The following is a 27,703-nucleotide window of genomic DNA, read 5'->3' as shown; positions in this document are numbered from 1 at the left end:
CTTGCTCTGGGGCCGTGTTTCCCAAATGGTGTTCGGTGGAACCACGGGGTTCCGAAGCGACAATAAGGGTTCCACAAGAAAATTCCATGACAATAACGTTTTATGATTTAAAAAATAATAACAACTATCTACTGCATAGTCGTTTTTTAGCTTTATTTTTTTGGACACATTAAATGTGATTTTTGATTTTAAATATGTGCAATTAAACTAAATGTTGATCTCATGACCTTATTTAGCATTTGTTTATCATTATCCTTACTTATTTGTGGTCTACCTTTTCAGCTCCATATATAAGACTGTTATTAAGGGTTCCACAACATTTTTTTTCATTTAGAAGGGTTCCATGGCCAAATAAAATTAGGAAACACTGCTCTGGGGAGTGGTATGGCACGTTCTCTATCTCAGAAGGGAAGAACCACCAGGTGCTCAGAATGGAGCTTTCCTTCAGGTCCCCCATCACCTGTTTTGTTGTTTTGTCAGCCTCTCAGGCTGTGTCTAGACTACATGGCTCCGTCGACGGAGGCATGTAGATTAGACAGACAGGCAAAGGGAAATGAAGCGGCGATTTAAATAATCGCCGCTTCATTTAAATTTACATGGCTGCAGCACTGAGCTGACAAACAGCTGATCAGCTGTTTGTCCACTCAGCGCGCTAGTCTGGATGCTCCCCTGCCGACATCAAAGCCCTTTGTCGGCAGCCCCGTTATTCCTCGTGGGATGAGGTTTACCAGGGCTACCGACAAAGGGCTTTGATGTCGGCAGGGGAGCATCCAGACTAGCACGCTGAGTGGACAAACAGCTGATCAGCTGTTTGTCGGCTCAGTGCGGCAGCCATGTAAATTTAAATGAAGCCACGATTATTTTAATTGTGGCTTCATTTCCCCTTTTTGAATACACAAATCTACATGCCTCTGTCGACGGAGAGAGATGTACCCTCAGAGATGATTTTTTTCCAGGATCCATTTTCAATAAGATAACAACAGCCGTAGGCATTTGCTATTATGTGTAATTTCTTAGTTGAAAAACAGAAAGGGCAGAGATGCCTGGATACGAAGCTGTCAATCCAAACCCACCAGGGCTGAGGAAACAAGCTCTTCAGCCATGACAGCCAGGGCTGAGTCTGCACTAGGATTTTCAGCTGTGTTTTACTATAGGCATCAAAGCCAGCTCCCTCTCAGCCCCTCTGGAACTGGCTTTCAATTGGTTGTCCTGCTGGTATGTGAAGGGTGAGTGGAGCTCAGCAATAATTCATTAAATATGTAACCTCCCTCTTAACAGCACAGCTTCAGCCACAGCACCGGCCCTGTGCACTAGCTCACTGGAGCGCAAGGGTGGCTCATGTCAAGCAGGGCAGGGGCCTGTAGCAAGACACAAACATTCCACTTTATTTCAACAACTAGCAGCAGGGCATCAAGCAGTCAGGACTGAGTGAGGCTTATTCTGTCCTTGGGATAATGGCTTTTGACAACAGCTTTAACATTGCTTAGTCCAATCTAGACTGGCCAGCCAAAAGCTAATGCCTATAGACATAGAAATGTTGGCAATGCCCATCTGCAGCAGCCCTGTGGTCCATCTAGTTCTGCATCCTCCTGTTGACGGAACCTATCACTCACTTCTTCCCAGAACAATGGATCTTTGTGTGTGTGGGGGGGGAAGGGAGTTAAAAATCTTCTCCCATTAGGGATGTAAAATCCTGTTTAATTGGTTAACAGGTTAAATATCATGTTTAACTGGTTAACTAATTGAAGGGGGGCTTGTCTGTGATGGGCAGGGAGCTGCTCCAGCCCCCACTAGTTAACTTTTCACATGCCTGTCACCATACCTTTTGGCTAGGTCTACACTGACAGTTTTGCAGGCAGTGAATATGCAAATGAGGTGCTGCTTCATTTGCATAATTTATGCAAGCCATTTTTGCACAAAGGGCTTTTGCAGAAAAAAAAGTAGTGTGGACATTTTCTTTGTCAAAACAAAAATGTCCACACTACTTTTTTTTCCACAAAAACCCTTTGTACAAAAATGGATTGCATAAATTATGCAAATGAGGCATGGCAATATGCTAATCTGTGCCTCATTTGTATACTTACTGCCGGCAAAACTAGCAGGCTGTGTCTACACCGGGCCACTTATTCCGGAAAAGCAGCCGCTTTTCCAGAATAAGCTGCGAGCTGTCTACACTGGCCCCCTGAATTTCCAGAAAAGCAGTGACGATTTACTGTAAGAAATCAGCTGCTTTTCCGGAAACACAATGCTGCTCCCACTCGGGCAAAAGTCCTTTTTCCGGAAAACTGTTCCGGAAAAGGGCCAGTGTAGACAGCACAGTAGTCTTTTCAGGAAAAAAGCCCCGATCGCGAAAATGACGATCGGGGCTTTTTTCCGGAAAAGCGCGTCTACATTGGCCACGGACGCTTTTCCGCAAAAGCCCTTTTTCCGGAAAAGCATCCTGCCAATGTAGACGCTCTTTTTCCGGAAATACTTATAACGGAAAACTGTTCTGTTTTAAGCATTTCCAGAAAAAGGTGCCAGTGTAGACACAGCTGCAGTGTAGATGTAGCCTGTGCGTTTGAGCTGGCAGTCAGACTAACAGGCTCCCCTCCAACAGACAGATGGCTCTGTCTCAGCCTGAGGAAGGGATGTGGCCAATAAAATGGCAGATCCCCTGATTCAGCTGCAGGTGAGAAGGACCATGGGGGAATTAGCACAGAGAGAAGGGGGTGGGCCTGGCTGGTTTTTAGCACGGAGATTGCTCCTGGATATTTGCCCATAAGTATCACTGTAGCACAGGGGTCTCCAACCTTTTTAAACACAAGGTCACTTTTAGAATTTAAGTGCAATCCACCATCTACCTCAAATGCAAACACCCTTGCCCCACCTTCTTCTTGCCCCTTCTCCAAGATGTTGCTCCTGCTCACTCCATCCACCCTCCCTCCCCCATTCTCGTTCACTTTTATCAGGCAGTGGGCAGAGGGCTTGGGTGTAGGGGAGGGCGATGCAGGCTCTGATCTGGGGTGAAAGGATTTGGAGTGTGGAAAGGGCTCTGAGCTGAGCCTGGGGCAGGGAATTGAGGTGCAGGAGGGGGTTCAGGCTCTGGGAGGGAGTTTGGGTACAAGGGAGACTCAGCACTAGGGCTTTGGGGTGCAGGAGGGGTTCAGGACCTGAGCCAGGGTTTGGAATGTGGTAAGCGGTGCCCAACTGGAGCCTGCAAATGGCTTCTGGATGGTGATGCAGTGGTGCTAAGGCTCATCCTCACCCTGGCCCTGCACCACTCCCAAAAGCAGCCAGAAAACTCTCTTCATCCCTGTCCCCCCTCTGCTCTGTGGAGATAGGGTACGGGGGGAGGGAGAGAAGGGCACCCAGATATCAGCATCCCCTCCTCTTCTTCTTTCCATATCTTGCACAGCAAGCTGGAGGCTCCCGGGGGGTGGGAGGCAGCTCCAAGGCAAAGGGCAGAAGTAGCACGGCAGTGCCGAGAGGGGCACTTGATAACCTCCCGGCCAAACCAGTCAGGATCACCTATCAAAGGCTCCAAGATCTACCGTAGATCCCGATCGACTGCTTGGTGATCACTGCTGTCGAGCCTCTGGGTGCAGAGCCCTCTTGGAAAATCTGGCCCTTATGGTGGGTGCTGAGTGGCTGGAACGCAGCACTGCTGCCCAGGCCCTTTACCTTACTCTGGGATGTTGGCCTTGTGCAGTGATGCTTTGAAGTAGGGTATTTAACAAGGCGCAGCCGGAGGAAGGGATGTGGCCAGTAAAATGGCAGATCCCCTCAATAAGCTGCAGGATGGGGGGGAGGGGTGCAATACACCTGAACATATATTTTATATTTTTCTACAGAGTGAAGAAGGCCCAGAATAGGCCTGGGCAAAATGCGGGCCAAATCCGGCCCACAGAGGCAGCGGAGAGCCCCAGACAGGCTCCCTTGCTTGCCCCACAGCCCCATGCGCTGGGCAGAAATGCACCTGCAGGGCTCTGTTCCTGTTTTAAAACTGGGGGGGGGGGGAGTTTTAGGAGCCGCCCCACCCCTAGCACATTCCTATTGGCCGTTTTCTGGCAGAAACCAGCCAACGGGAGCTGCTTGTTAGAATAACAGGCAGCTAAGATGAATCATGCCCCCTCTCCTGGGCTCAGTTACTCATGAAGCACATGGCCAGGCAAGCAGGCAGGCTGGGAAACTTGTTAAGCTCTGCAGGCAGGCAGGCTAGTTTGACAACTGACAGGTAAGTCTCTTGGCCACATTCTGCTTCTGGCACCCAGCCCTTTCCTGCCCCAACTCAGCACACCCAAACCCTCTGTCCCCTCTTACACCCACACTCCCTCTCAGATCGGGCACCCCAATCTCCTGCCTCAGATCTACCCTAGGTCACTTCCCAAACCCCGGCACTCCAGGCCCCTGCCATAGGTCACAACTACCTGCTTCATCCCAATTCCCTCCCAGACTCCAGTCTCCCTTCTGCACCCCAAGCCTGTACCCCAAGCTCCCTTCTGCACCCAATCTCCATTGCAGACCTCCCCCCCCCCCATCTCCTCCATTAATATCATGGAAGAGTGCAGCCCTCGACCACTTTCCAAAATCTTGGAGTAGCCCCCCCAGCAAAAATTATTGCCCACCCCTGCTTTGTGATACATTTATAATAATGACAGCTACTAGTATTATATTAGTGGATGACTACTGAATGTGGTTCTCCATAAAACAGTCTTTAAGGGAGCATGCAAAATATTTGGAAATGAATGTGTGTGTGTATATACATGCTTGTTTCTCTGAATACAGGGCGTCCCCGCTTTAAGTTGCCCCGGTATACATCCGTTCCACACTAAAGTCATTGTTGCTTATAGGAACTGATGCTTTATAAGTCCTCCCATTTCCCACTCTTAAGTTGTGCAAAAAAAACAAACCCCAATTTGCACAAATGGAAGTCAGCTGAGGGGAAAAAATTCCCTGCTTTAAGCTGATTCGCTGTAAGTCCAAGTTTTTTGGAATGTATCCTGGACTCATAGTGAGGATGGCCTATAGGGGAATATGTACACTACGGAGACTGCACCGATACAGCCATCTTGCTGTAGCTATGTCAGCACAAGCCTGTAATGTGACGCAGTTGACTCTAATAAAAGTATGAACAGCTGTTGGCTCCTGATGTCCTGCAGTGATGAGGTAAGCATTGCCATCTGCCGTTCACAAGGCCTCAGACGGCAACACGTGCAAACAACCCTCCTCAAGGCTGTCGTTCCTACCTGCTAGGCAAAGCTAACCATTTTGAGGGGGTCTCAAATGAAGACAACATAAGACTCTACAGCAGGGCATCAGGGCTACTCAACTTTGAAAGCACCGGGAGCCACAATGATACTCACAGCACATGCTGAGGGCCGCAACTTAAGTGTGGTTGCATATCCATGCAAGTATATGCAAATAGCTCCTTTCACACTGATGGGCATGATTACAAAGCACTTCCCACAATGCCCCGGCGCTCCTAGCAACCCCTCTCTGGGGGCTAAAATGCTAACACCCTATACCCGTCTGTTCCAGCCAACCCATCTGCGTGCATTTTTCAGTGCTCACCCCGCCTCGGAGATGCCTCACCATTGTGGAGTGTGTTCCCAGTGGAAGCCATGTTCAAAGGGTCCCACCTGCGGGCATGTGCATGCTGAACCCTGTGTAAACCCAAACTTCACCGCGGGCCGCAAACAAACGGGCTGCAGGCCACATGTGGCCCATGGGTAGCCCCGGGTTGAGTAGCCCCAGTCTACAGTAAATACGGCTCAAATGAGGGAGCAGCAAAGAGATTCAAGTTCCCACTATGCACTTACTTTATGTGCAGATAACAGCTGATTGAAGACCCATGTGTTGTGGTTAATAAAGGCCCCAGGGGTGCAGAGCTCACTCTTGTATATGCCAAAGCTGTGTCCCAGTGTCCTGTCCCACATGGGCTACGTCTAGACTGGCATGATTTTCCGGAAATGCTTTTAACGGAAAAGTTTTCCGTTAAAAGACTTTTCAGAAAAGAGCGTCTAGATTGGCACGGACGCTTTTCTGCAAAAGCACTTTTTGTGGAAAAGCGTCCGTGGCCAATCTAGATGCGCTTTTGCACAAAAAAGCCCCAATCGCCATTTTCGCGATTGGGGCTTTTTTGCGGAAAACAAATCTGAGCTGTCTACACTGGCCCTTTTGCACAAAAGTTTTGCGCAAAAGGGACTTTTGCCTGAACGGGAGCATAGTATTTCCACAAAAAGCGTTGATTTCTTACAGTAGGTAGTCAGTGCTTTTGCGGAAATTCCAGCGGCCAGTGTAGACAGCTGGCAAGTTTTTCCAGAAAAGCAGTTGATTTTCCGGAAAAACTGGCCAGTCTAGACACAGCCCATGTTGTTTGTTTACGCAGTAGGGAAGGGTCAGAGGGTTACACTCTTTTAAGGATTGCACTGTCGGTTACATGAGGGAAACACTGTTGGCTCCGATGGACTCACGTGGCACTTTGAAGAGAACTGGGTGCTAGCAGCTGCTGTCTGAAACCTGGCCTGGCTTAGAGCCCTGGCAGCCAGGAGGGCCTGATGCGGTAAGCTGTAAAGCAACAACTCCTACCTGGGTCAGCTGCTGCTTTAATGTCAGGACGAGCTAATATTTAATTGCAACATTTAATCATTAAAGTGCCTGTTTCCTTTTTGACAAATAAGTGGGGCTGAAAGGGGAAGAAGGGTCAGGTGCATTCTCTCACCCACACTGCCACAGGCATGGCACAAACTATACACCTCAGCAAGATGGGCTCCTTGGGTAGCTGCACTTGAGAGCTCACTCCTGCTATAAGGCCCTACACCACCACGGGGCCTTTCCTGGTACTGGGTTTGGGAATGGGAGGTTGGGCCGGAGTCACTCCTGGGGTAAGTGGGGTAATTCCCATTGAAACCAAAAGAACTGCACCTGTTAAAGCCTTTTACTTAATGGCTATGTCTAGATTGCGTCCCTTTTTCATAAAAGGGATACAAATTAGACGTATTGCAATTGCTAATGAAGCGGGGATTTAAATCTCCCCCCTTCATTAGCATAAAAATGTCTGCTGCTTTTTTTCGGCACGGAGCTTTGCCGGAAAAAAGCGCCAGTCTAGACACGGATCTTTCGGAAAATAAAGCCTTTTCCAAAAGATCCCTTATCCCTCTTAAAATAAGGAATAAGGGATCTTTTGGAAAAGGCTTTATTTTCTGAAAGATCCGCGTCTAGACTGACGCTTTTTTCCAGCAAAGCTCCGTGCCAAAAAAAAGCGGCATCCATTTTTATGCTAATGAAGCGGGGGAGATTTAAATTCCCGCTTCATTAGCAATTGCGATACGTCTAATTTGCATCCCTTTGACGAAAAAGGGACGAAAAAGGGATCCCTAGACGTAGCCAAACTGATTAGTTAATAGGCCTCAGCCTCCCACCCTTAGTGCCATGCACCGACTTGGGCAGCAGCTAAGATCAAATTGGCCCTGTCGTGCATGTACACTGGAAATGAAACGATCAATACTGTTCAGTAGCCTGCACTTTGTACCATGACCGAAGGCTGGATCTTCCCGAGCGATCTCGCTGACTTAAGAACCAGGTTCGCCCTGGGGCTGGCACAGGTGCTAACGCAGAGACAGAGAAGCAGCAGCTTGTGCCTTGCCTATTCTGTGACTGCTGGGGTCAGCACAGCCCTGTGACACAGGCTACGGCTGCTTCCAAAGCCTCTGTGGGATTCTGTGAGGGTACAACACTGGCAGGGCGCAAGCCTGCCCCAGTCAGAACAGCAGAGCAGGGACGGGAGAGCCACTGTACTTCTATCCACCTGAGCCATCGCTGTGAGCCTCCAGGGGCTTCGCCAACCCCTGGTGGTGGAGGCCAGTTACTGCAGAGAACTGGAGATGAGCGCCCAGTCAGCACGGCTGGCCAGACACTGTCAGGTTCACTTTTCAACCGGCCTCTTCCTGGCAACCTGATACACAATATAGGCTGTAGCATTAAAATGCCCACAGCATGGGACGGGCAGCAGACAAGGCTGTTAATCCTTCAGCAATTCAAGGCCAGGACTTTAAGGCTGTGTCTAGACTACATGCCTCTGTCGGCAGAGGCATGTAGATTAGACAGATCAGCAAAGGCAAATGAAGCCGCGATTTAAATGATCGCGGCTTCATTTACATTTACATGGCTGCCGCGCTGAGCCGACAAACAGCTGATCAGCTGTTTGTCGGCTCGTCGCTAGTCTGGACGTTCCCCCTGTCGACATCAAAGCCCTTTGTTTGCAGCCCCGTTATTCCTCGTGGAATGAGGTTTACCGGGGCTGCCGACAAAGGGCTTTGATGTCAACAGGGGGAACGTCCAGACTAGCGGCGAGCCGACAAACAGCTGATCAGCTGTTTGTCGGCTCAGCGCGGCAGCCATGTAAATGTAAATGAAGCCGCAATCATTTAAATCGCGGCTTCATTTACCTTTGCTGAACAAACAAATCTACATGCCTCTGCCGACAGAGGCATGTAGTGTAGACATATCCTAAATGGCGACACAAAAGGCTCTGAGCGCGCGGCAGCTTTCTCTGAGCAGGAAGCCTGAGGCCCTTCCCACCTAGGGCTGTGTCTAGACTGGCATGATTTTGCGGAAATACTTTTAACAGAAAAGTTTTTCCATTGAAAGTATTTCCACAAAAGAGCGTCTAGATTGGCACGGATGCTTTTGCACAAAAAGTGCTTTTGCACAAAAACATCCGTGCCCAGTATAGATGTGATTTTGTGCAAGAAAGCTCCGGCAGCCATTTTCACCATCGGGGCTTTCTTACGCAAAAAATTCCTTCCCCGTCTACACTGGCCCTCTTGCGCAAGTATTCTTGCACAAGAGGGCTTATCCCTGAGCGGGAGCATCATAGTATTTGTGCAAGAAGCACTGATTTTGTACAGTACAAAATCTTGCCAGTCTAGACGCACCCTAGGTGTTTCTCTACTACAGAGCCTAACCTGGCATAGCACTGCCAGCACAACCCTGTCTTGCTGATGTGGCCTGCAGTGACAGAAGGGGGGGTTTCCATCTGGGAAAGAACACGCCCATCCCAAATGATGAATCACGTGTCTGCTGACATAGCTGGGCAACACAGCTAGACAAAACTTGTCCATTGTTTTAGGAGTCCTCTGGCTTTCTGCTCTTTCACCCCAGTCCTTTTTTTATCCTCATTCCTTCCTAACCTGCCCATCCAGACTTTGCTCACACACCACACTGTGCCTCATTTGCACATGCAAGGTGAGCACAAAAATGGTGTGGGTGCATGTACAAAAGGAACATACTCTTAACAGGGATTTGGCATGGCCTAGTGGTTAAACTGGAGTCAAAGGGGAACTGGAGTCAAAGGGGAAAAAATCAGAAGAGCATAAGAGTATATTTTCAGATAGAAGTTAAAAATCACAATTCAAAATATGCTTTTGCCTGGATTAATTTCCTCAATCTGGATGCAGTGGTGGTGCCTTTGAGGTTTTCCTTTTGGATTAGTCACACTTACAGTATTCAAGGTCAATAGGAGCTGCGAGGAATGTGCTGGAAGTGTAGGCAGCATGCGGAGTCCTCCTGCCCCATGGGGTATATGGCACGAAGATGAACATGGCAGCAGCAGCCAGCTGCTTTGAGCGACGTGTGGGACATAGCACACAGGGAGCAAACCCGTCCTGCATGGCTGAAAAACATTGGTAGTGCAAAGTATCATGGTGGGCTGGATCCAAAGGTTGGACAGGCTGAATCTGGCCTCCAGGCCATATTTTGCCCACCCCTGACTTAATCTCTCTCCCGGGATCATAGAGTCATAGGACTGGCAGAGACCTCAGGAGTCATGGAATCCAGCCCCCTGCCCAAAGCAGGACCAGCCCCAACAAAATCATTCCAGCCGGGGCTTTGTCAAGTTGAGACTTAAAAACCTCTAGGGATGGAGATTCCACCCCCTCCCATCCCAGTGCTTCACCATCCTCCTAGGGAAATAGTTTTTCCTAATATCCAACCTAGACCTCCCCCACTGTAACTTGAGACCCTTGCTCCTTGTTCTGCCATCTGTCACTACTGAGAACAGCCTCTCTCCATCCTCTTTGTGACCTCCCTTCAGGAAGTTGAAGGCTGCTATCAAATCCCCCCTCACTCTTCTCTTCTGCAGACTAAATGAGCCCAAATCCCTCTGCCTCTCCACGTAGGTCAAATGCTCCAGCCCCCTCATCATTTTGGTTGCTCTCCGCTGGACCCTCTCTAATGCGTCCACATCCTTTCTGTAGTAGGGGCCCCAAAATTGTACGCAATACTCCAGATGTGGCCTCACTAGTGCCGAATAAAGGATGCTAGCTGTGAACATGTGGTCCTGTGGACACTTGCTACTAAGGCCAAGCAAATTCATTTCACACATGCCACCAAACAGCCATCTGCAAATAGCAGCTCAGTCTCCTGCACAGTTGATCTAGTAACTGAATATCTGGTCCATGTGCAGCTTTACAAGAACAGCCATTCACATAGGAGCATGTCAGGAAGCTTTTTGAGCTTTAAGGCCTTGTCAGAGTGGGGATTTCAGGCATAAGTTGGCAGCCAGTGGTGGAACAGCACCAGAGCAAGCCCTTCCTGTAGACAAGCAAAGTCACTAGTGGCCACAGTTTGGGGTGGTGTAGGTGAACCCTTCCTGAGACTAGCACTTAGGCCAGTTCTACACTACAGATCCATACAGAAATGACTACATTACTCAGGGGTGTAAAAAGTCCACACTCCTGAGCAATATATTTATACTGACTTAACCCCACATATAGACAATGGGTCTACATCTAGATTGCATCCCTTTTTCATAAAAGGGATGCAAATTAGATGTATCGCAATTGCTAATGAAGTGGGGATTTAAATCTCCCCCACTTCATTAGCATAAAAATGGCTGCTGCTTTCTTTCGGCATGGAGCTTTGCCAGAAAAAAGCACCAGTCTAGATGCGGATCTTTCGGAAAATAAAGCCTTTTCCGAAAGATCCCTTATCCCTCTTAAAATAAGGCATAAGGGATCTTTCGGAAAAGATCCCTTAAAATAAGGAAGGAGATTTAAATCCCCGCTTCATTAGCAATTGCGATATGTCTAATTTGCATCCCTTTCACGAAAAAGGGATGCAATCTAGACGTAGCCTGGGAGAGCTTCTTCCACCAAGATAGCTCCTGCCTCTTGGAGAGGTAGAATACCTAGGGGGACAGTAGAAATGCTCCTGTCCACATAGCAGTGCCTTCCTAAAGCTATGTCTACACTGAGAGACCTTACAGTGGCACAGATGTGGTAGTGTGGCTGTACCACTGTAGAACTGCACGTGTAGCCGCTCTGTTCTAACGAGACCCACCCCCAGTGAGCAGCAGTAGCTCTGTCCGCGGGAGAAGCATGGTGTTTTTTACATTACTGAGAGACGGAAGGTTTGCCAACATAAGCAGTAGTGTAGATGTGGCCCCGAACGCTACTGCTGCGCCTGTGCTGCTCTTGCGCTGTACATGCAGATAAGCCCCGAGGGAAATTTTTCAGCCAAAACTTTTTTGACAAAAATGTAGATTTAGCAACACCAAAGTGTTTTGTGAATTCATGTCAGTTTCATGTCTTGAAAAACAAACAGATCCCCAAACCTTGAAGTGATTTGATTTTTTGGGGGGGGTCAAAATGACTGAATGTTTTGGATTTTCCTTTCATTCTATTTTTTTTAAAGGTGAAGACATAAAAAATGTAAAACTAAAGGAAACGTTTAATTTGGTATCAAACAAAATGTTTCATTTGACCTTTAAACAATTTTTTCCCAAAAACATTTATTTTGGGATCAACCTGAAAATACCCCTCCCCCACCCATTTATCAGAACTGCCAGCAAACTGGAGAGCCCATTTTTGGCACAAGTCTTGAGAGCAGAGTAAACTGCACCAGTCCAAAGCATACCTTAGAGCAGTTTTGCCTGTTTGCACTAGAGGTATGCCTGGGGCAGTAATACGTATTACTAGGGCTCCATTTCAATGGGGATTGAAGTCTGGCCACAGTGGGGGAAAAGACTCAGAACAAGCTTGCGAACGTGGATAGGAACATGTGGCAGGTGAAAGGGGTTAAATGGCACAACAGGCAGAAAGTCAGGGACCATGAGTGATTCGTGTGTTCTGGAGAGGGGTGGGAGAGAGTCTCATACTGGCCCAAGGTGTGTCAGCTGCCTGCTAGGCATTTCATTGGTTCCTACCAAAGAGGTTCATCCTTAATTAAAACCTCCCAGCCTCATGCTAGTCTCAAGCCTTGCTCTGCCTTATTTTTTCCAGCTGGGACAGCTTAACAGCAGCCCACTTCTCTCCGGGAGTGGCAATAAAGACAGCAGCTGAGGCAGGAAGGAGGATGACCCAAAGGGAGAAGAGGAGGGTGTGTTCATTTCCCTGCAGGCCTGACTGTTGTGGCAACATTTGCTACTTTTCTGCAACTTTCAAAGGGCACATGTTGAGGGAGGGTGGCTGATTGTGGTTTGAATGTGGGAGTGGCGGGTAGAACTAGGGGCTGAGATGTCTTTGAACCAGCCTGCTGAGGATTGCTTCCCTTCCTGCAGGATGCTGGTGCTGCTGGCAGAAGTGATGACAGGTGTGTGCTCTTGAAGCTCCCGTCCCGGGTCTCATGCCGTTGTGCAGAATGCTGGAGAATTTCTACACCTGGCTGTTTTTCTGGCTAGTCGGGTTTACTGTCTGTCTTTACTAAGATGTGGTTGAGTTTGGCTGCCTGTCGATTTGCTGAGCCTTGTGGGAACAAGGTGCCCTGGGCAAAGCACATAGCTGGAGCTTGCACCTTACAGGAGTCACTTGGCATCTGAACATGGCTGTTGTGTTTTGGTCTTGGGGCACCTGCTCAGAACAAAGCTCCATGCAAATGTGGCCAGGCCAATAGCTGTGGGACCTGTCACTAACCAATTGAAAGAAGAAATCTCCCTCTACTTAAAGCTGTTCTTGCTGGTTTATACTAGCCATTGGCTGGACTTCCTAGACCCGAACTCTGCAGACCTAGTGGCTCTGAGGAGATGGAAGTGTAACTAACAGCCCTCTAGCCTTGGGGATCTCTATCTCTTAGATATGTGGTAGGGCAAAGCTGGAGCCTTGCTTTGACAGCCAAAGTCAATACTGGAGCGGCTGGCGTCCCTGACTACTTGTACAATGAAACCTTAGCCTGGAAACTCCTCTCTGCTCAGCCAGTCCCTATCCATGTTCTAGGCCGGGGGCTCTCTGCCTTTGTTACCAGCTTTGCCCGTTGCTTTGAGGTATGCTCATTTATAAGGGTTACTTTGGGGGGGGGAGGGTTGAGAGCTCTAAGAGGGTAACACAAGCAGTACTCTACGTGGAGCTCTGCTTCTCCCTTCTGCTAATTCTCTCCCAGTGGAGCTCCCCTGCAGGATTGAGGTTCCCAGGATGGGGTTCTTCCCACCCTAGAATCGGCTGCACACCCACTCTCCGAGCACATCTGAAAGGGTCGGTTAATCAGCACTCACAAGCTGACCCTTTAGATGTCCCTAGGCTGGCTGCACAGCAATGCCAAGCTGTGACCATAGTTCCCGCTAAGGTGCATGCCTGCGCTGCTGCACACAAAAAATTCTTATCTCCTCTGGAGAGCCATGTAGCAGCTCTTGTGTGGGGGGCAGGGCCAGCTCAGATGTCACAGCGGCTCCCTCACCATGCCAGGGAGCTGGGACTCACTGCAGTTGTGTGGCATGGTGGAGGAGAGGGGGAAGGCCTGTTCCAGTGTCCAGGGCTGCCATGTGGCAGCTGGGGCCTGTTCTGACAGCTGGGACTGGCAATGAGACCTGCCGCATGGTACAGGGGGAGGGCGGGGGACTTGCTTTGGCAGCCAGGAATGTGGGTGTCAATAAATGGGGTGCCAGGGTGACACGCATCCAAACTAGTGCACATGACCTCAGCTTCGGTGCACAAGCCAAAACTCATTCTGCTCATGGTTGGAGAATCTTAAAGGGACACTGGCTGTGACTCTCGTGTGGCCTTGGCCTCAATGGGCTGGTAAAACAGCACTTTACGTTGCCACCCTCCTATGCCGCTAGGTTCAGCACCCCCCCTCTTTCATACCACAAACATTTTGCTAGTAAGCTCCTTGCTGAGCAAACTCCACAGGATTTTTGGGCAAGACAGGGCTTTAGCTTAGGAACAAGGAGCATTGTTGCAGAGTGAGGAGGCAAGCCAAAACAACACCCTCCCCCCCCCCCCCCTGAAGGGAAGGGGAAGAGGAAAAACAACTGTCATAACAATGAAAGTTAGTTATTTGTGGGTAGCCAAACAACAGTTACAATAGTAAATCTGATTACAGTAGAGTCCCTATCATCCGACATAAACGGGACCGACGCATGGTCCGATTATCGAATATATCGGATGATAGGGACTGCTGCTGGGGAAGACGCAGCCCCAGCAGCAGCTGTCCCTGTACTCCCTAGGAGCAGCTGATGGGGCTCCTGCTGGGGCCACGTCTTCCCCAGCAGTAGCGCATCCGCTGCTCCTAGAGAGCACAGGGAGAGCTGCTGCTGCTGGGGAAGACGTGGCCTCAGCAGGAGCCGCATCAGCGGCTTCAGGGCACGGGGCGGGAGAACGGCTCCACTCCCTGCCCCGTTGTCCTGGGCAGGAGTGGCAGCAACTGCTCCATGAGAGAGCGGGGCAGCAAGCGGGGCCGTTGTCCCCGCCCGCGCTGTATCTGACCCTACAGCTCCCAGGGACAAAGTCCCCCGGAGCTGCAGGGTCGGATAAAGCGGAGTGTCGGATTACTGGGAGTTGAATAATCCGGACTCCACTGTACAACCATTAGAGCTAGCAAACCAGAACTGATCACATAAAGCTGGGTTAGGAGATTATACAGGGGCTGGAGGCGTGGGGAGAGAGAGAGATCACACCCCTCCGTGAAACTAGAAGGCTGTCTAAATTAATCTCTTTTCTCGAAAAAGGGATGTAAATTAGACACTTTGACATTGCAATGAAGCTGGCATTTAAATTTCCCATGCCTCATTTGCATAATGGAAGTCACAGTTTTTTTTCAAGACAGGGCTTTTTGAAAGAAAAATGGCCATTTAGATGGGGATCAATCGATCGAAAATAACCCCCCCCCTTTTTTTGAAAAATCCTGTATTTCTGGCTGCCATTATGCAAATGAAGCCAGGATTTACATTTCTGGTACTTCATTTGCAACTTTCAAGTGTCTAATTTACATACCTTTTCTAAGAAAAGGGATGTAGTGTAGACACAGCCGAACTGACTGGGCTTCCCATGTGGTGATGGCAGCTGTAGGTCCAGAGTGTTGGAGACAGGCAGAGCAAAGCCCCCAGCACAGTCAGGAGCAGACGAAGTCCTAGTGGACCTGACAGAGTTTAGATCCAGGCATCAGAGCACTTTAAGTGAGCCTGGGTAAGGGGTGTGGGGGAGGGTTACAAGAGTTCAAGGGGGACACTAGATTTGTTTCTGGGTAAAGGGATGGTTCAAGGGAGTATTCTCCTGTCGTTTTGTTTGTTACACAACAGAGACTGATTATGCCTGGCTGTGGGTTGGAGACCTTCCAGGGAGCTCGTAATGCAATTAGGCAGTTCCAGTATTTTGGATCCCAATGAGGCTTTCGTACTAAAACTGGTCTGATCATTACTGATCTAGGAGTGGGCAGGCCTGGGCTCACTAGCACTGAGAGCAGAGATTTCCCACCAGGCAGTGCTTTCCTGCTTTCTGGATCCCAGAGTTCAGTGCTGTTCTTGCCTTGGAATCTGTTCTCCATGCTGTATGCTAATGGAGATGTCTATCTGTTCTATTTTCCTTGCAAATGAGGCTAAGGGTGTGTCCTTATCCTGTCCCCCTTGTCTGGAGGGTTTAGGTGGGGCTTCCCCCACCTTTTCATGACTTTGGTGAAAGCAGAAGTCGGAGGTGTTTGTTTTCCATGAGTATTATGGGCTGGTTCCCCCAAGAGCACAGTGCTGGTAGGTAACATTCCCGTTTTATGAGTGATTTGTCTTGAATACCCCCAAACTTCATCTCACTTAAACACTATTTGCTAACAAAATCAGACCTAAAATTACAAGTGTCCCAGCACACTGTTACTGAACAATTGTCCATTTTCTCATTTTTACCATACAATTATAAAATCAATCAGCTGGGATATAAATAGTGTATTTACGTTTCAGTGTATAGTATATTGAGCAGTATAAACACATCGTATTCTGTATGAAATCTGAACTTGTGCTGATTTTGCTAGTGCTTTTTATGTGGCCTGTTGTAAAACTAGGCAAATATCTAGGTGAGTTGATATACCACCCCAGGAGACGTCTGTCTCCCCCCAGGAGCACACGTACCACTGGTTGAGAACTACTGTCCAGGAAAGCCATGAAATCACAGTGTTTTCTGTCAGTAACTATGTCTCTCTCTGGATAGCTGCAGGAGCCAGGTGACTTGCCACACCCCTCTTTAAATCAGACCTTCAGGCTGGTAAGCCTGATGCTTCTTCTCCAATACAAAGTGTCTGCACGCTAACAGCTTTCTCAGCCTGGCTGCCTTTTCCTGGCTGAAACTAGCCCTCCCCAGCAAGGACAAGGGCAAGAGCACTGCTCCCAGGGAGTGGACAATGAGGTTGGATAGAACATGAGGAGGGAAAGATGACATCAGGGAAGAGGGGTGGGGAATGAAGCCTTGTTTTTTGTGAGCTATGATGAGGTCGCCTTTTCTTGCAAGGTAAGAATCTTGTTGTGTTTGTGATCTGTAGGGAGAGTGTTAAATAATACACTGGGGTGGGAATGTGGGTCGCTGCTGGTGAAATTACGGAAAGAGGGTTTTGAGGAGGCAGCTGCTTGTACTGTGGGTGTGTCTTTGCAGGGACTGTTGTTAGCGAGACTGACTGCTTCAACTTGAGTGACACGGCTGCTGTGAAAATAGGTGCCTGCCACCTGAGTCCCCTTCCACAGCCACAGGCTGGGGGAGATGGGCGGGAGGGTGGGCTTAGCAGCCTGTCTCCCACCAGCACAGCACGCTTCTTATCTGAGTTGGTAGGTTTGTGACCTATTTCTGTCTTATTTTTAGTTTAAGCATGCTGGGAAGAACTCCAGGCTTAGGGCACAGAGGGTCTGTGACTGCCTGAGTACCTGCTGTTTGGTTTGAACCCCTCTGGTGGGCAGAAGCTGCCTTGGCTTAGGAGAAGGCAATCCTCCTAGAAAAGGGGGGTGTGAGGACCGAGGGGTGGGGATGCAGGCGCGGCTCTGATCACAGCCATCTCAATAGGAACCCTGACAATGGCACTACATACACAGGGGCGACCTCAAACTACAGCGTGAATAGTTTCTCAAATGCATAAGAAGGTGAGTTCCTGGTCCCTGAGTGGCCCAGTCTAATATTGATAGACACAAAGCAAGTTCTCCCATAGCGACTTATCACTTAGTTTCACTGATTCCAGTGAGAAACCCCTGAAGAGACCTTAAAACGGATAAAAGCTGGGCAAACTCTGCCCTCAGCCCCTAAGGCACTGTTCTGGTTTGATCTAGTCAACTTTTGCTAGCCTAGTCCTGGGTCTCCCCTTGGAGCAGCAGACTAGAGCTGGGTTTCTTTGCTGGCCATTGAGAGAATTGTTTTAAACATGTTTTGGGTCAAACAAAATGTGTTGCTTAGATTCTGAAGGCTTTTTCTTTCTTAGCTTTTTTTTAAAACATGGTTAACTATGAAGTTGAAGAAATGCTGTTTCAAATCAAAACAAAAAACTTCTGAAAAAATGGAGGAACTTTTTTTTAGGTTTTTTTCAAGCAAAATAACTTGCCGAATCAGTCCATGCTCACCGAATGCATGGGGAGAAACTAATCTGCAGGGCTTGCTTTTTTTTTTTTTTAAGTTTGTTGAAAAATATTACCCAGGTCTGGGGAGGAGATTTATTTGTCTTGTGGCAAAGGTACGTCTACACTGTGATAAAAGATTTGTGGCGTGGCACAGGCTCGGCAGGTGTGCTCTGTGTGTGTGCTGTGCATGCTGCCATTCTCTCTCTTTCCCCTCCCCCCACCCCGGATCCCTCCCCAACCTGCTGGAGGAGCAGCAGCATATGGAGCCACTCGCTCTGCTGCTCTCCACTGCAAGCTGGCTCTGGCGGGGAAATTGGAGGCTTTTTTTCACCCCCCTCCGCACGCCCTCCGAGTGGGAAGTCAGAACTGATGCTGCAGCCTTGCAGCTGCGCGGGCTCCCCGCTGTGTGTGGGGGGCTGAGTGAGCTCCCTCCACCTCCCTACCTTGCTGGGGGAACGGCAGCGCAGTAATGCGTGAGACCTTCCCCCCCCCCCCAAGGTGTGTGATGCTAGGTAAGCATCCCCCCCTCATGCCCAGATCCCCCCATCCCAATCCCCCTCACTTACTTCCCTCCCACCACCAAGAGCCCACGCTTCCAGCTTGTTCCGACACCCTCCCTTGCTCCTGCACCCTCCCTCCTGGCCAAACACACTACCCCCATCTTGCTCCCTCCACCTGGCCAGACACTCTACTCCCAGTCTGCTTCTACACCTTCCTCGGCATGCAGATCCGTAAATAGAAGTGATTAAGTTAAATCTTGGCACGCCACTTCTGAAAGGTTGCCAACTGCTGGTGTAGACACTGATGTGGAGGAAACCCCTAGGCTACATCTACACTGGCAGCTTCTTGCGCAAGAACTCTTTTGCGGAAGAATTCTTGTGCAAAAACTCTTCCACAAAAGTGTCTACACTGGCATGTGCTTTGCACAAGAGCATCCATGGCAGTGTAGACGCTCTCTTCATCAGAGCTTTCTTGTGGGCCATTTTAACCATAGGGGCTTCTTGCGCAAGAAAGTCATGTTGCCTGTCTACACTGGCCTCTTCTAGAAGAGCTCTGATGCAAGAGGGCTTCTTCCTGAGAGGGAGCATCAGAGTTCTCGCGCAAGAAGCCCTGATTTTCTACAGTACATCAGTTTACTTGCGCAAGAACACGCGGCCAGTGTAGACAGGTGGCAAGTTTTTGCGGAAGAGTGACTGTTTTTGTGCAAGAACGCACCAGTGTAGACACAGCCCTAGGGTAGACGAGTGGCTAATGCTAGGAGCTACCACTTCCTTCTTCTTTTGGATGTGAGGCTGAAATTTGAACCCAGCTCTGTTACACCGCTGCAAATCAACAGTAAAATGTGAAATTGGTGTGAGTGGGGAGAATCGAGCTCATGGGCCAGATGTTCAGGAAAGCTCTGTACTGTAGTCAATGTGCTGAGCTGTTGGCAAAAGCTGGCTGTCATGGCTTGTCTGCAGTGCTCACAAGAACAGAAATCCCTAAACTACTTGGCTACATCTACACTGCAGGCTTCTTGTGCAAGAACTGTTTTGCGCAAGAGTGCATCCACACTGCCACGTACTTTTGCATAATAGCATCCATGGCAGTGTGGATGCTCTCTTGTGCAAGAAAGTTCTGATGGCCATTTTAGCCATAGGGGTTTCTTGCACAAGAAATCCATGTTGCCCATCCACCCTGCCTTCTTGCACAAGAGGGCTTATTTCTCATGGGGAGAGGAATAACTCTTGCACAAGAAGCCCTCTTTTCTGATGCTTTCCTGTAAATTTGCTTGCGCAAGAACACACATGCAGTGTAGACACTCCATAAGTTTTTGCGCGAGAACAGCCATTCTTGTGCAAAAAGCCTGCAGTGTAGACATAGCCCAACTGACAACACCTTTGGTTTTGATGCTAGGCTGCATAGATGCTCTGACTGCAGAATAAGGTAACGCTAGTCTGATAACTGAGGGTGTGGGGTTTAAGTTATATGAGAAGTTATTGCTGGCTTAAGTTATATGAGAAGAGGGGTCTTTTATTCCACAGTAAGAGCATCTGTGCACAGATTAGTACCAGACAACCATAGCTGTGAATTGCCAAGTGTCATTTTCACTTCCAGTTCCTGCATACGCAAGTCCATCGACCCAACCTCTCTTTCCACCAGTTGCCAGGACTTGGCGCAAGGTGCTCTACTATTCAGGGGCTGCATTTGTGTTCAGAACCAGTAGTCACCGTGTTATCCATTATGATGCTGGTTTACTCTTCAAATTGCCTTCCACATCGATAGTGATATCTGTCCAGTCTGTGTCTCTCTTCCAATGCGCAGCCTGGTCCATGTGACATTACTAAACACAGCCCTCTGCTAGGCTATCCTGGTAACTTAAGGGGAGTCAAACTCAAATACAAACTCTATTGGCAAATAAATTGAGCAAACTTCCCATAGCTCATCAGGGAGAGAAAAGTTCAGGTGAATGTTACAGCCCAGTAGACTTATGTCCAGGGGTTGAGGGTCTGTATGCAAACAGAATACTATCTTCGGGCAGCTGGAAGATGCTCACGCACCCATCACAACAATGGCAGACACACCCAGCATCACTTTCTGGATTTCATGCAACTCTACAGTGCTGCAGTCTTACTACACCTGGGAAATGACTTAATAAACGTTAATTCCACTTGCACCATCCTGCGTCTATAGCAGGAAATTGTAAAGTTGCACCTCAACACCAAATCTAAATCTTGGGTTCCAGACTAGTGCTTTAACAGTTACTCAGCTCACAACTGGACTTGTCTGTTCAGGGACTTGGCTCCCCTGCAGAATTCCCAGCCTGGTGGTTAGGCCAGTATGGAAACATCTTCTGCAAAGTGTCATTTGTTCATGTTTATCTCCAAAGGTGTTACCTGAGCTGAAGGAACTCTCAGCTTAGAGCCTTAGAAGCACTCGTACGTATCACAGAATCCTAGGGTTGGAAGAGATCTCAGGAGGTCATCGAGTCCAGCCCCCTGCTAGAAGCAGGATCAACCTCAACTAAATCATCCCAGCCAGGGCTTTGTCAAGTCGAGACTTAAAATCCTCTATGGATGGAGATTCCACCCTTTCCCTAGGGAACCCATCCCAGTGTTTCACCACCCTCCTAGGGAAATAAGTTTTTCCTAATATCCAACCTAGACTTCCCCCACTGCAACTTGAGACCATTGCTCTTTGTTTTGCCATCTGCCATCACTGAGAACAGCCTCTCTCCATCCTCTTTGAAGCCCCCCTAAAGGTAATTGAAGGCTGCTATCAAATCCCCCCCCCCTCACTCTTCTCTTCTGTAGACTCAGCAAGCCCAAATCCCTCAGCTTCTCCTCATAGGTCATGTGTGTCAGCCTCCTCCTCATTTTTGTTGCCCTCCACTGGACTTTTTCCAATGGGTCAACATTGTTTCTGTAATGGGAGGCCCAGAATTGGATACAATGCTCCAGATGTAGCCTCACTAGTGCTGAATAATGGGGAAGAATAATTTTTCTAGATCTGCTGGCAATGCTCCTCCTAATGCACCCCAATTTGCCACTAGCCTTCTTGGCTACAAGGGCACACTGTTGACTCGTATCCAGCTTCTCATCCACTGTAAACCCCAGATCCTTTTCTGCTGAACTGCTACTTAGCCATTCAGTCCCCAGCCTGTAACAGTGCTTTGAATTCTTCTGTCCCAAGTGCAGGACTCTACACTTGTCCTTGCTGAACCTCATCAGATTTCTTGTGGCCCAATCCTCCAATTGTCCAAGTCACTCTGGACTCTATCCCTGCCCTCCTTATGTATCTACCTCTCTCCCTAGCTTAGTGTGATCTGCAAACTTGCCGAGGGTGTAATCCATCCCCTCATCCAGGTCGTTAATAAAGATGTTGAACAAAACCAGCCCTAGAACCAATTGTTGGGGCACTCTACTTGAAACCAACCAGACATCGAGCAGTTAATCACTAGCTGTTGGGCCCAACGATCTAGCCAGCTTTCTATTCACATTACAGTCCATTTATTCAATCCCTACTTCCTTAATTTGTTGACAAGAATACTGTGGCAGACCATATCAAAAGCTTTGCTAAAGTCCAGGTATATCGTATCTACCAACTTTTCCATATCCACAGAGCCAGTTACCTCATCATTGAAGGTAATCAAGTTGGTCAGGGAAGACTTGCCCTTAATGAATCCATGTTGACTATTCCTGATTACTTTCCTCTCCTCCAAGTACTTCAAAATGGATTCCTTGAGGATCTCCTCTACAATTTTTATGGGGACTAAAGTAAGGCTGACTGGTCTGTAGTCCTCTGGATTGTCCTTCTTCCCTTTTTTAAAGATGGGCACTACATTTGCCTTTTTCCAGTCATCTTGGCTGCATCTAGATTGGCATGATTTTCCGGAAATGCTTTTAACGGAAAACTTTTCAGTTAAAAGCACTTTCGGAACAGAGCGTCTAGATTGGCACGGACGCTTTTCCGATCTAGATGTGCTTTTCCGCAAAAAAGCCCTGATCGCCATTTTCGCGATCAGGGCTTTTTTGCAGAAAACAAATCTGAGCGGTCTACACTGGTCCTTTTGTGCAAAGGGGACTTTTGCCTGAACGGGAGCAGAATAGTATTTCCGCAAGAAGCACTGATTTCTTACAGCAGGAAGTCGGTGCTTTTGCGGAAATTCAAGCAGCCAGTGTAGACAGCTGGCAAGTTTTTCCAGAAAAGCAGCTGATTTTCCAGGAAAACTGGCCAGTCTAGACACAGCCCATGAGTTTTCAAAGATAATGGCCAAAGGTTCTGCAATGACATTTGCCAACTCCCTCAGAACCCTCGGATGCATTAGATCTGGCCCCATGGATTTGTGTATGTCCAACTTTTCTAAATAGTTCTTAACCTGTTTTTTCATCACTGAGGGCTGCCCTCCTCCTTCCCATGCTGTGTTGCCTAGTGTAGTAGTCTGGGAGCTGACCTTGTCTGTGCAGTCAGAGCCAAAAAAAGCACTGAGTACTTCAGCTTTCCCTACATCATCTGTCACTCGGTTACCTCCCCCATTCAGTAAGGGTCCCACATCTTCCCTGATCAGTTTGTTATTACTAATGTGCCTGTTGAAACCTTTCTTACCCTTCACATCCCTTGCTAGCTGCAATTCCAGTTGTGCTTTGGCCATCCTGATTACACCCCTGCATGCTCGAGCAATATATTTAAACTCCTCCCTAGTCATCTGTCCAAGTTTCCACTTCTTCTAAACTTCCTTTTTGTGTTTAAGTTCCCCAAAGGTTTCACTGCTAAGTTAAACTAGTCGCCTACCATATTTGCTATTCTCACTGCACGTTGGGATGGTTTGTTCCTGTGCCTTCAATAAGGCTTCTTTGAAATACTGCCAGCTCTCCTGGGCTCCTTTCCCCACTATGTTAGTATCCATCAGTTCTCTGAGGGAGTCAGTCTGCTTTTCTGAAGTTCAGGGTTTGTATTTTGCTGTGCTCCTTTCATCAGGATCTGGAACTCGACCAGCTCATGGTCACTGCTGCCCAGGTTGTCACCCACCTCTACTTCCCCTACTAATTCCCCCCCACTCCCATTCCCTATGTATTTAGAAACTGGACCTTTAATAACTCCATTCCACTGAAGAAGTGGGTTGTGCTAACGAAAGCTCATGATACCATCTACAACATGTTTTATTAGTCTCTAAGGTGCTGTAAGACTATTTGTTGTTTAAGTTTTTGCAGTTCTAGTCTAACTCGGCTACCCCTCTGAAGCTTTTAATTCCTCCCTGTTTGTGAGCAGCGGGTCAAGCTGCGCATGGCCCCTGGTTGGTTCCTTCAGCACTTGTGTCAAGAAGTTATCCCCAACATTCTCCAAAAACTTCCTGGATGTTGTGTACTGCTTTAATCACCCTGACAATAAAGTCCCCCATGAGAAGCAGGGCCTGCGATCTGGAAACTTCTCTTAGTTGTCTGAAGAAAGCCTCATCTGCCTGATCTGGTGGTCTATAGCAGATACCGACTACAACATCACCCCTGTTGCTCCTGCCTCTAAACTTAACCCAACGACTCTCATCAGTCTATTCTCCCACTTTATACTGGTGCTCTGAGTAATCATACTGCTCTCTTACAGACAGTGCAACTCCTCCTTTTCTCTCCTGCCTTTCTTTCCTGAACGATTTATACCCTTCCATGACAGCGTTCCAGGCATTTGAGTTGTCCCACCAAGTCTCCATTATTCCAGTGCTGCTGAGTTTCTCCTATGGCAGTGTTTTCCAATTGTGAAAGCAAGGGTTCCGCGAAGAGCCAGCACTCCCGCACCCCATCTTAGAGACAGACCTGTGGTGGGAATCATGGTGGGGTTTTTTGCTCGACGAAACAAGGCGGGTCATTTTTTTAAGGTAGTTCTAGGGGTTCCGTGGCCAAATAAAATTGGGAAACACTGTCCTACAGTATAGTTGTTCAACACTTTTTTTTTAATTAAACAGTAATTTTCATAGAAATACCTTTTCCGTTTTTTTTTAAGAAAGCGACAAGGAGTCCTGTGGCACCTTATAGACTAACTGAAGTGTAGGAGCATAAGCTTTCGTGGGCAAAGACCCACTTCGTCAGATGCATGTAGTGGAAATTTCCAGAGGCAGGAATAAATATGCAGGCCGGGATCAGGCTGGAGATGACGAGGTGGATCCAATCAAGGAGGATGAGGCCCACTTCTAGCAGCTGATCTGGAGGTGTGAATTCCAAGAGAGCAGAAGCTGCTTTTGTAGTTAGCAAGCCATTCACAGTCTTTGTTTAATCCAGAGTTGATTGTGTCAAACTTAAAGATGAACTGTAGCTCAGCAGTTTCTCTTTGAAGTCTGGTCCTGAAGTTTTTTTGCTGCAGGATGGCTACTTTTAGATCTGCAATTGTGTATCCAGGAAGATTGAAGTGTTCCCCTACAGGTTTTTGTATGTTGCCATTCCTAATATCAGATTTGTGTCCATTGATTTGTGTCCGTTTTTTTTAAGGAATCTTCTGTTTTTTGTTTTGTTTTTGTTTTTGTTTTTTAAATATTAGTTTAAAATGAATGTTCTGGTTTTCCTTCCTTTTCTTCTCCTTCCCCCGCTATTCTTCATGGGAGAGAACAGTTGAAGTGGAGGGGGCAACATTTTTGTTAGATGACAAATAAAACTGCCATGGTTTTTGTTTATGACTTGCAAAACATGCTTCTGTTTCTTGGCTCCAGTTGTATTCTGTACTTAGCCTGGGGGACCAGGAGATGGGATTTCTGGGCCTGCCTCTTCTGTTGGGCTGCATTTGCAAAGTGAGGGTAAAATGCCACCAAGTCAGAAAGGCAACATTTGGCAAGCGCTTTTCATTGCTGTGGCAGACACAAGGTGCAAGGTTAATCCTGGCTGGCCCTGGCTGGCTGTCTGTTCTTGGACAAAAAACAGGCCTATGTAGCACTTAAAAGACTAACAAGATGGTTTTATTAGGTGATGAGCTTTCGTGGGCCAGACCCACTACTTCAGATCAAATTGTGGAAGAAAATAGGCATGACCATATATACCAAAGGAATACAATAAAAAAAAATGAACACACACACAACATTTACCTCCCCATTCCTCCTCTGTTCTGAAATTTGATGTGTCCTTTTTGTATGTGTTCACTTTTTTTTGATCGTATCCCTTTGGTATATATGCCAGTTTTCTTCCACAATTTGATCTGAGGAAGTGGGTCTGGCCCACGAAAGCTCATCACCTAATAAAACCATCTTGTTAGTCTTTAAAGTGCTGCATAGTTCTGTCTTATGTTTCAGCTACACCAGACTAACACGGCTACATCTCTATCACTGTTCTTGGACAAGTCACTTTTGCCATAATTTTGGTGTGGGAAATAATGAGGCCTGGAAGTGGTTTGAGAACCCTGACTGGAGGGGGCAATTCTAGCGCGAAGTATAATGTTGCCTGTATAAACGCATCTGTCTTGTGAGTGATGTGTCAGGAGACTCCGACTCGGAGAATTTTCCTGAGAGGTGATACAGGGGAGGGGGAGGAGAGGGTTATGCAAACAAGACGGCTGGAGGTAGCTAGTTATCAGCACTCAGTGCGTAGTTTGTAAACTGAGGAAAGGTCCCTGTTGGACCTGTCTTGGTTTCTATAAATCTCTGGCTCTTCTGGTGTGTGGGTGGAGTGGGGGAAGGGTGCAGAAGAGTAGGGCAAGGTCAGCTAGAAACAAACATGCCTCTGTGTTCTTTTGCTCCTGCCGCCAGCTAATCAGCTTAGTTTTCTAACTTTTCTTTCCGGCAGATCTTGTAAAGCACGGGTGTGAGAGGGTAGAACAGACCATCCAGTCCTCGGGCTCCAGGCTGTGCTCCTAGTGAGTATAAACACTTCTCGATGTGACACTAGCCCTTTAATTTGCAGCCTGTTAACCTCTGCTCTAGACAATAATTGGTGAGCAGAGCAGGCTGGCACGAGCCAGATGTGGGCAGGGCCCTGGGAGCTGCCTCCAGCACAAACAGGCGTAATCAGGGAGCGTCCCCTGCCATGCCATTGATTCTGCTTTGGAAGAGGGGGTCTCTAACTGCTGGGAGTCCAGGTGCAATGTGTGATTTGCAGAGGGCGAGCGTTGTGCTGTAAGGGGTGTGTGTGTGTGAGAGAGAGAGAAATGCAGAGTTCAGTGTGTGGCTTGCCTGGCTGGTTACAGAGGGTGCAGACGAGTGGGGGTTTTCATGGGCCTGGATAAAGCTCCAGAGATGAATGGGCCCACCCATATGTCTGCAAAGCTTCCTCCAAGAAGCTTTTGGGGTGTGGGAAAGGAGCTTGGTTTTGATATTGTTTAACTTTATCTAAAGGTGAATGGTGAGGGGGCGGGTTTAGAAAGGGAAGTGGGGTGCTGGGGCTGGCTCTCTTTGTTCTTATTGACAAGATGCCCAACCACAGAAAAACCAGCTCCCAGGAACAGGAGAGGGCCAAGCTACAGTGTCTTTCAGCTCCTTCCTGCACCTGTTGAGCCAAAGTTGCCTTTGGAGCTGGGGACCAAGAGCCACTGTTGAGCATGGCTCTTTCCTAAAAGATGCCCCAATTAATGCTGACTTGGCTGCCAGAGCTCACCTGGGGAGGGTTGCCAGGTGTCCAGTTTTGAACCGGACAGTCCAGTATTTGAGCTTTCTGTTCGGGGAAACAAATTGAGAAAGTAGAAATGCCCGGTATTTTCTAAATCAGATGGAATGTAGATTGTGATGTAATATCAAGCGTGTCCGGTATTTTTGTTGAAACTATCTGGCAACCCTACACCTGGGACCAGGCCTGCTTTGCTACTCGGGCTAGTAAAGGCCATCAAACTGTGTGGCTACGTCTACACTGGCATGATTTTCCGGAAATGCTTTTAACGGAAAAGTTTTCCGTTAAAAGCATTTTCGGAAAAGCGCGTCTAGATTGGCAGGACGCTTTTCTGCAAAAGCACTTTTTGCGGAAAAGCGTCTGTGGCCAATCTTGACGCGCTCTTCCGCAAAAAAGCCCTGATCGCCATTTTCGCAATCGGGGCTTTTTTGTGGAAAACAAATCACTGCTGTCTACACTGGCCCTTTTGCACAAAAGTTTTTTGGAAAAAGACTTTTGCCCGAACGGGAGCAGCATAGTATTTCCGCAAAAGCACTGACAATCTTACATGAGTGTTTTTGCGGAAATTCAAGCAGCCAGTGTAGACAGCTGGCAAGTTTTTCCGGAAAAAGTGGCTGGTCTAGACACGGCCTGTCAGACAGGGTGGTCTAGGCTTGGGAAATGGTACTGAAACTGGGCCAGCGCCATGATGGGAAAAGCCATGAGGTCAAACCTCGCTTGTGTTAACTTGGTTCCCTACAGGGACAAATGGACCTTCTGGGTCTGGAGAGGTGAATTCAGCCCCAGCCCCCAGCACATCACAAGACTGTAAGCATGGGGGTGCAGAGCAACCTGGCTGTTCTCAGCATCTACTTGTGGATGGCAGAAGAGAACTTCCGGGGGT

The 27,703-nt window shown here is 48.2% G+C and overlaps 1 protein-coding gene across 11 annotated transcripts in view; it reads left to right on the top strand.

The window, feature by feature from the left end:
- SGK2 (serum/glucocorticoid regulated kinase 2) overlaps positions 1-27,703 on the top strand; it is a 44,219-nt gene that overhangs the window by 568 nt on the left and 15,948 nt on the right. For 4 of the 11 annotated variants that reach the window (XM_075901374.1, XM_075901376.1, XM_075901367.1 and 1 more), the window contains exons 1-2: positions 12,367-12,573; positions 26,005-26,074. The exons of 2 other annotated variants lie outside the window; for them this stretch is intronic. In XM_075901374.1, coding sequence (XP_075757489.1) covers positions 12,465-12,573; positions 26,005-26,074 — 179 coding nt within the window. In that variant the 5' untranslated portion in view covers positions 12,367-12,464. 5 more of the 11 variants (XM_075901365.1, XM_075901371.1, XM_075901369.1 and 2 more) reach the window with 5 other exon arrangements.

This window comes from Pelodiscus sinensis, chromosome 18 (genome assembly GCF_049634645.1).
Source record: "Pelodiscus sinensis isolate JC-2024 chromosome 18, ASM4963464v1, whole genome shotgun sequence".
Classification (NCBI taxonomy): domain Eukaryota; kingdom Metazoa; phylum Chordata; order Testudines; family Trionychidae; genus Pelodiscus; species Pelodiscus sinensis.
Note: the sequence above shows the minus strand (reverse complement) of the source record. Positions and strands in the feature narration are given on the sequence as shown.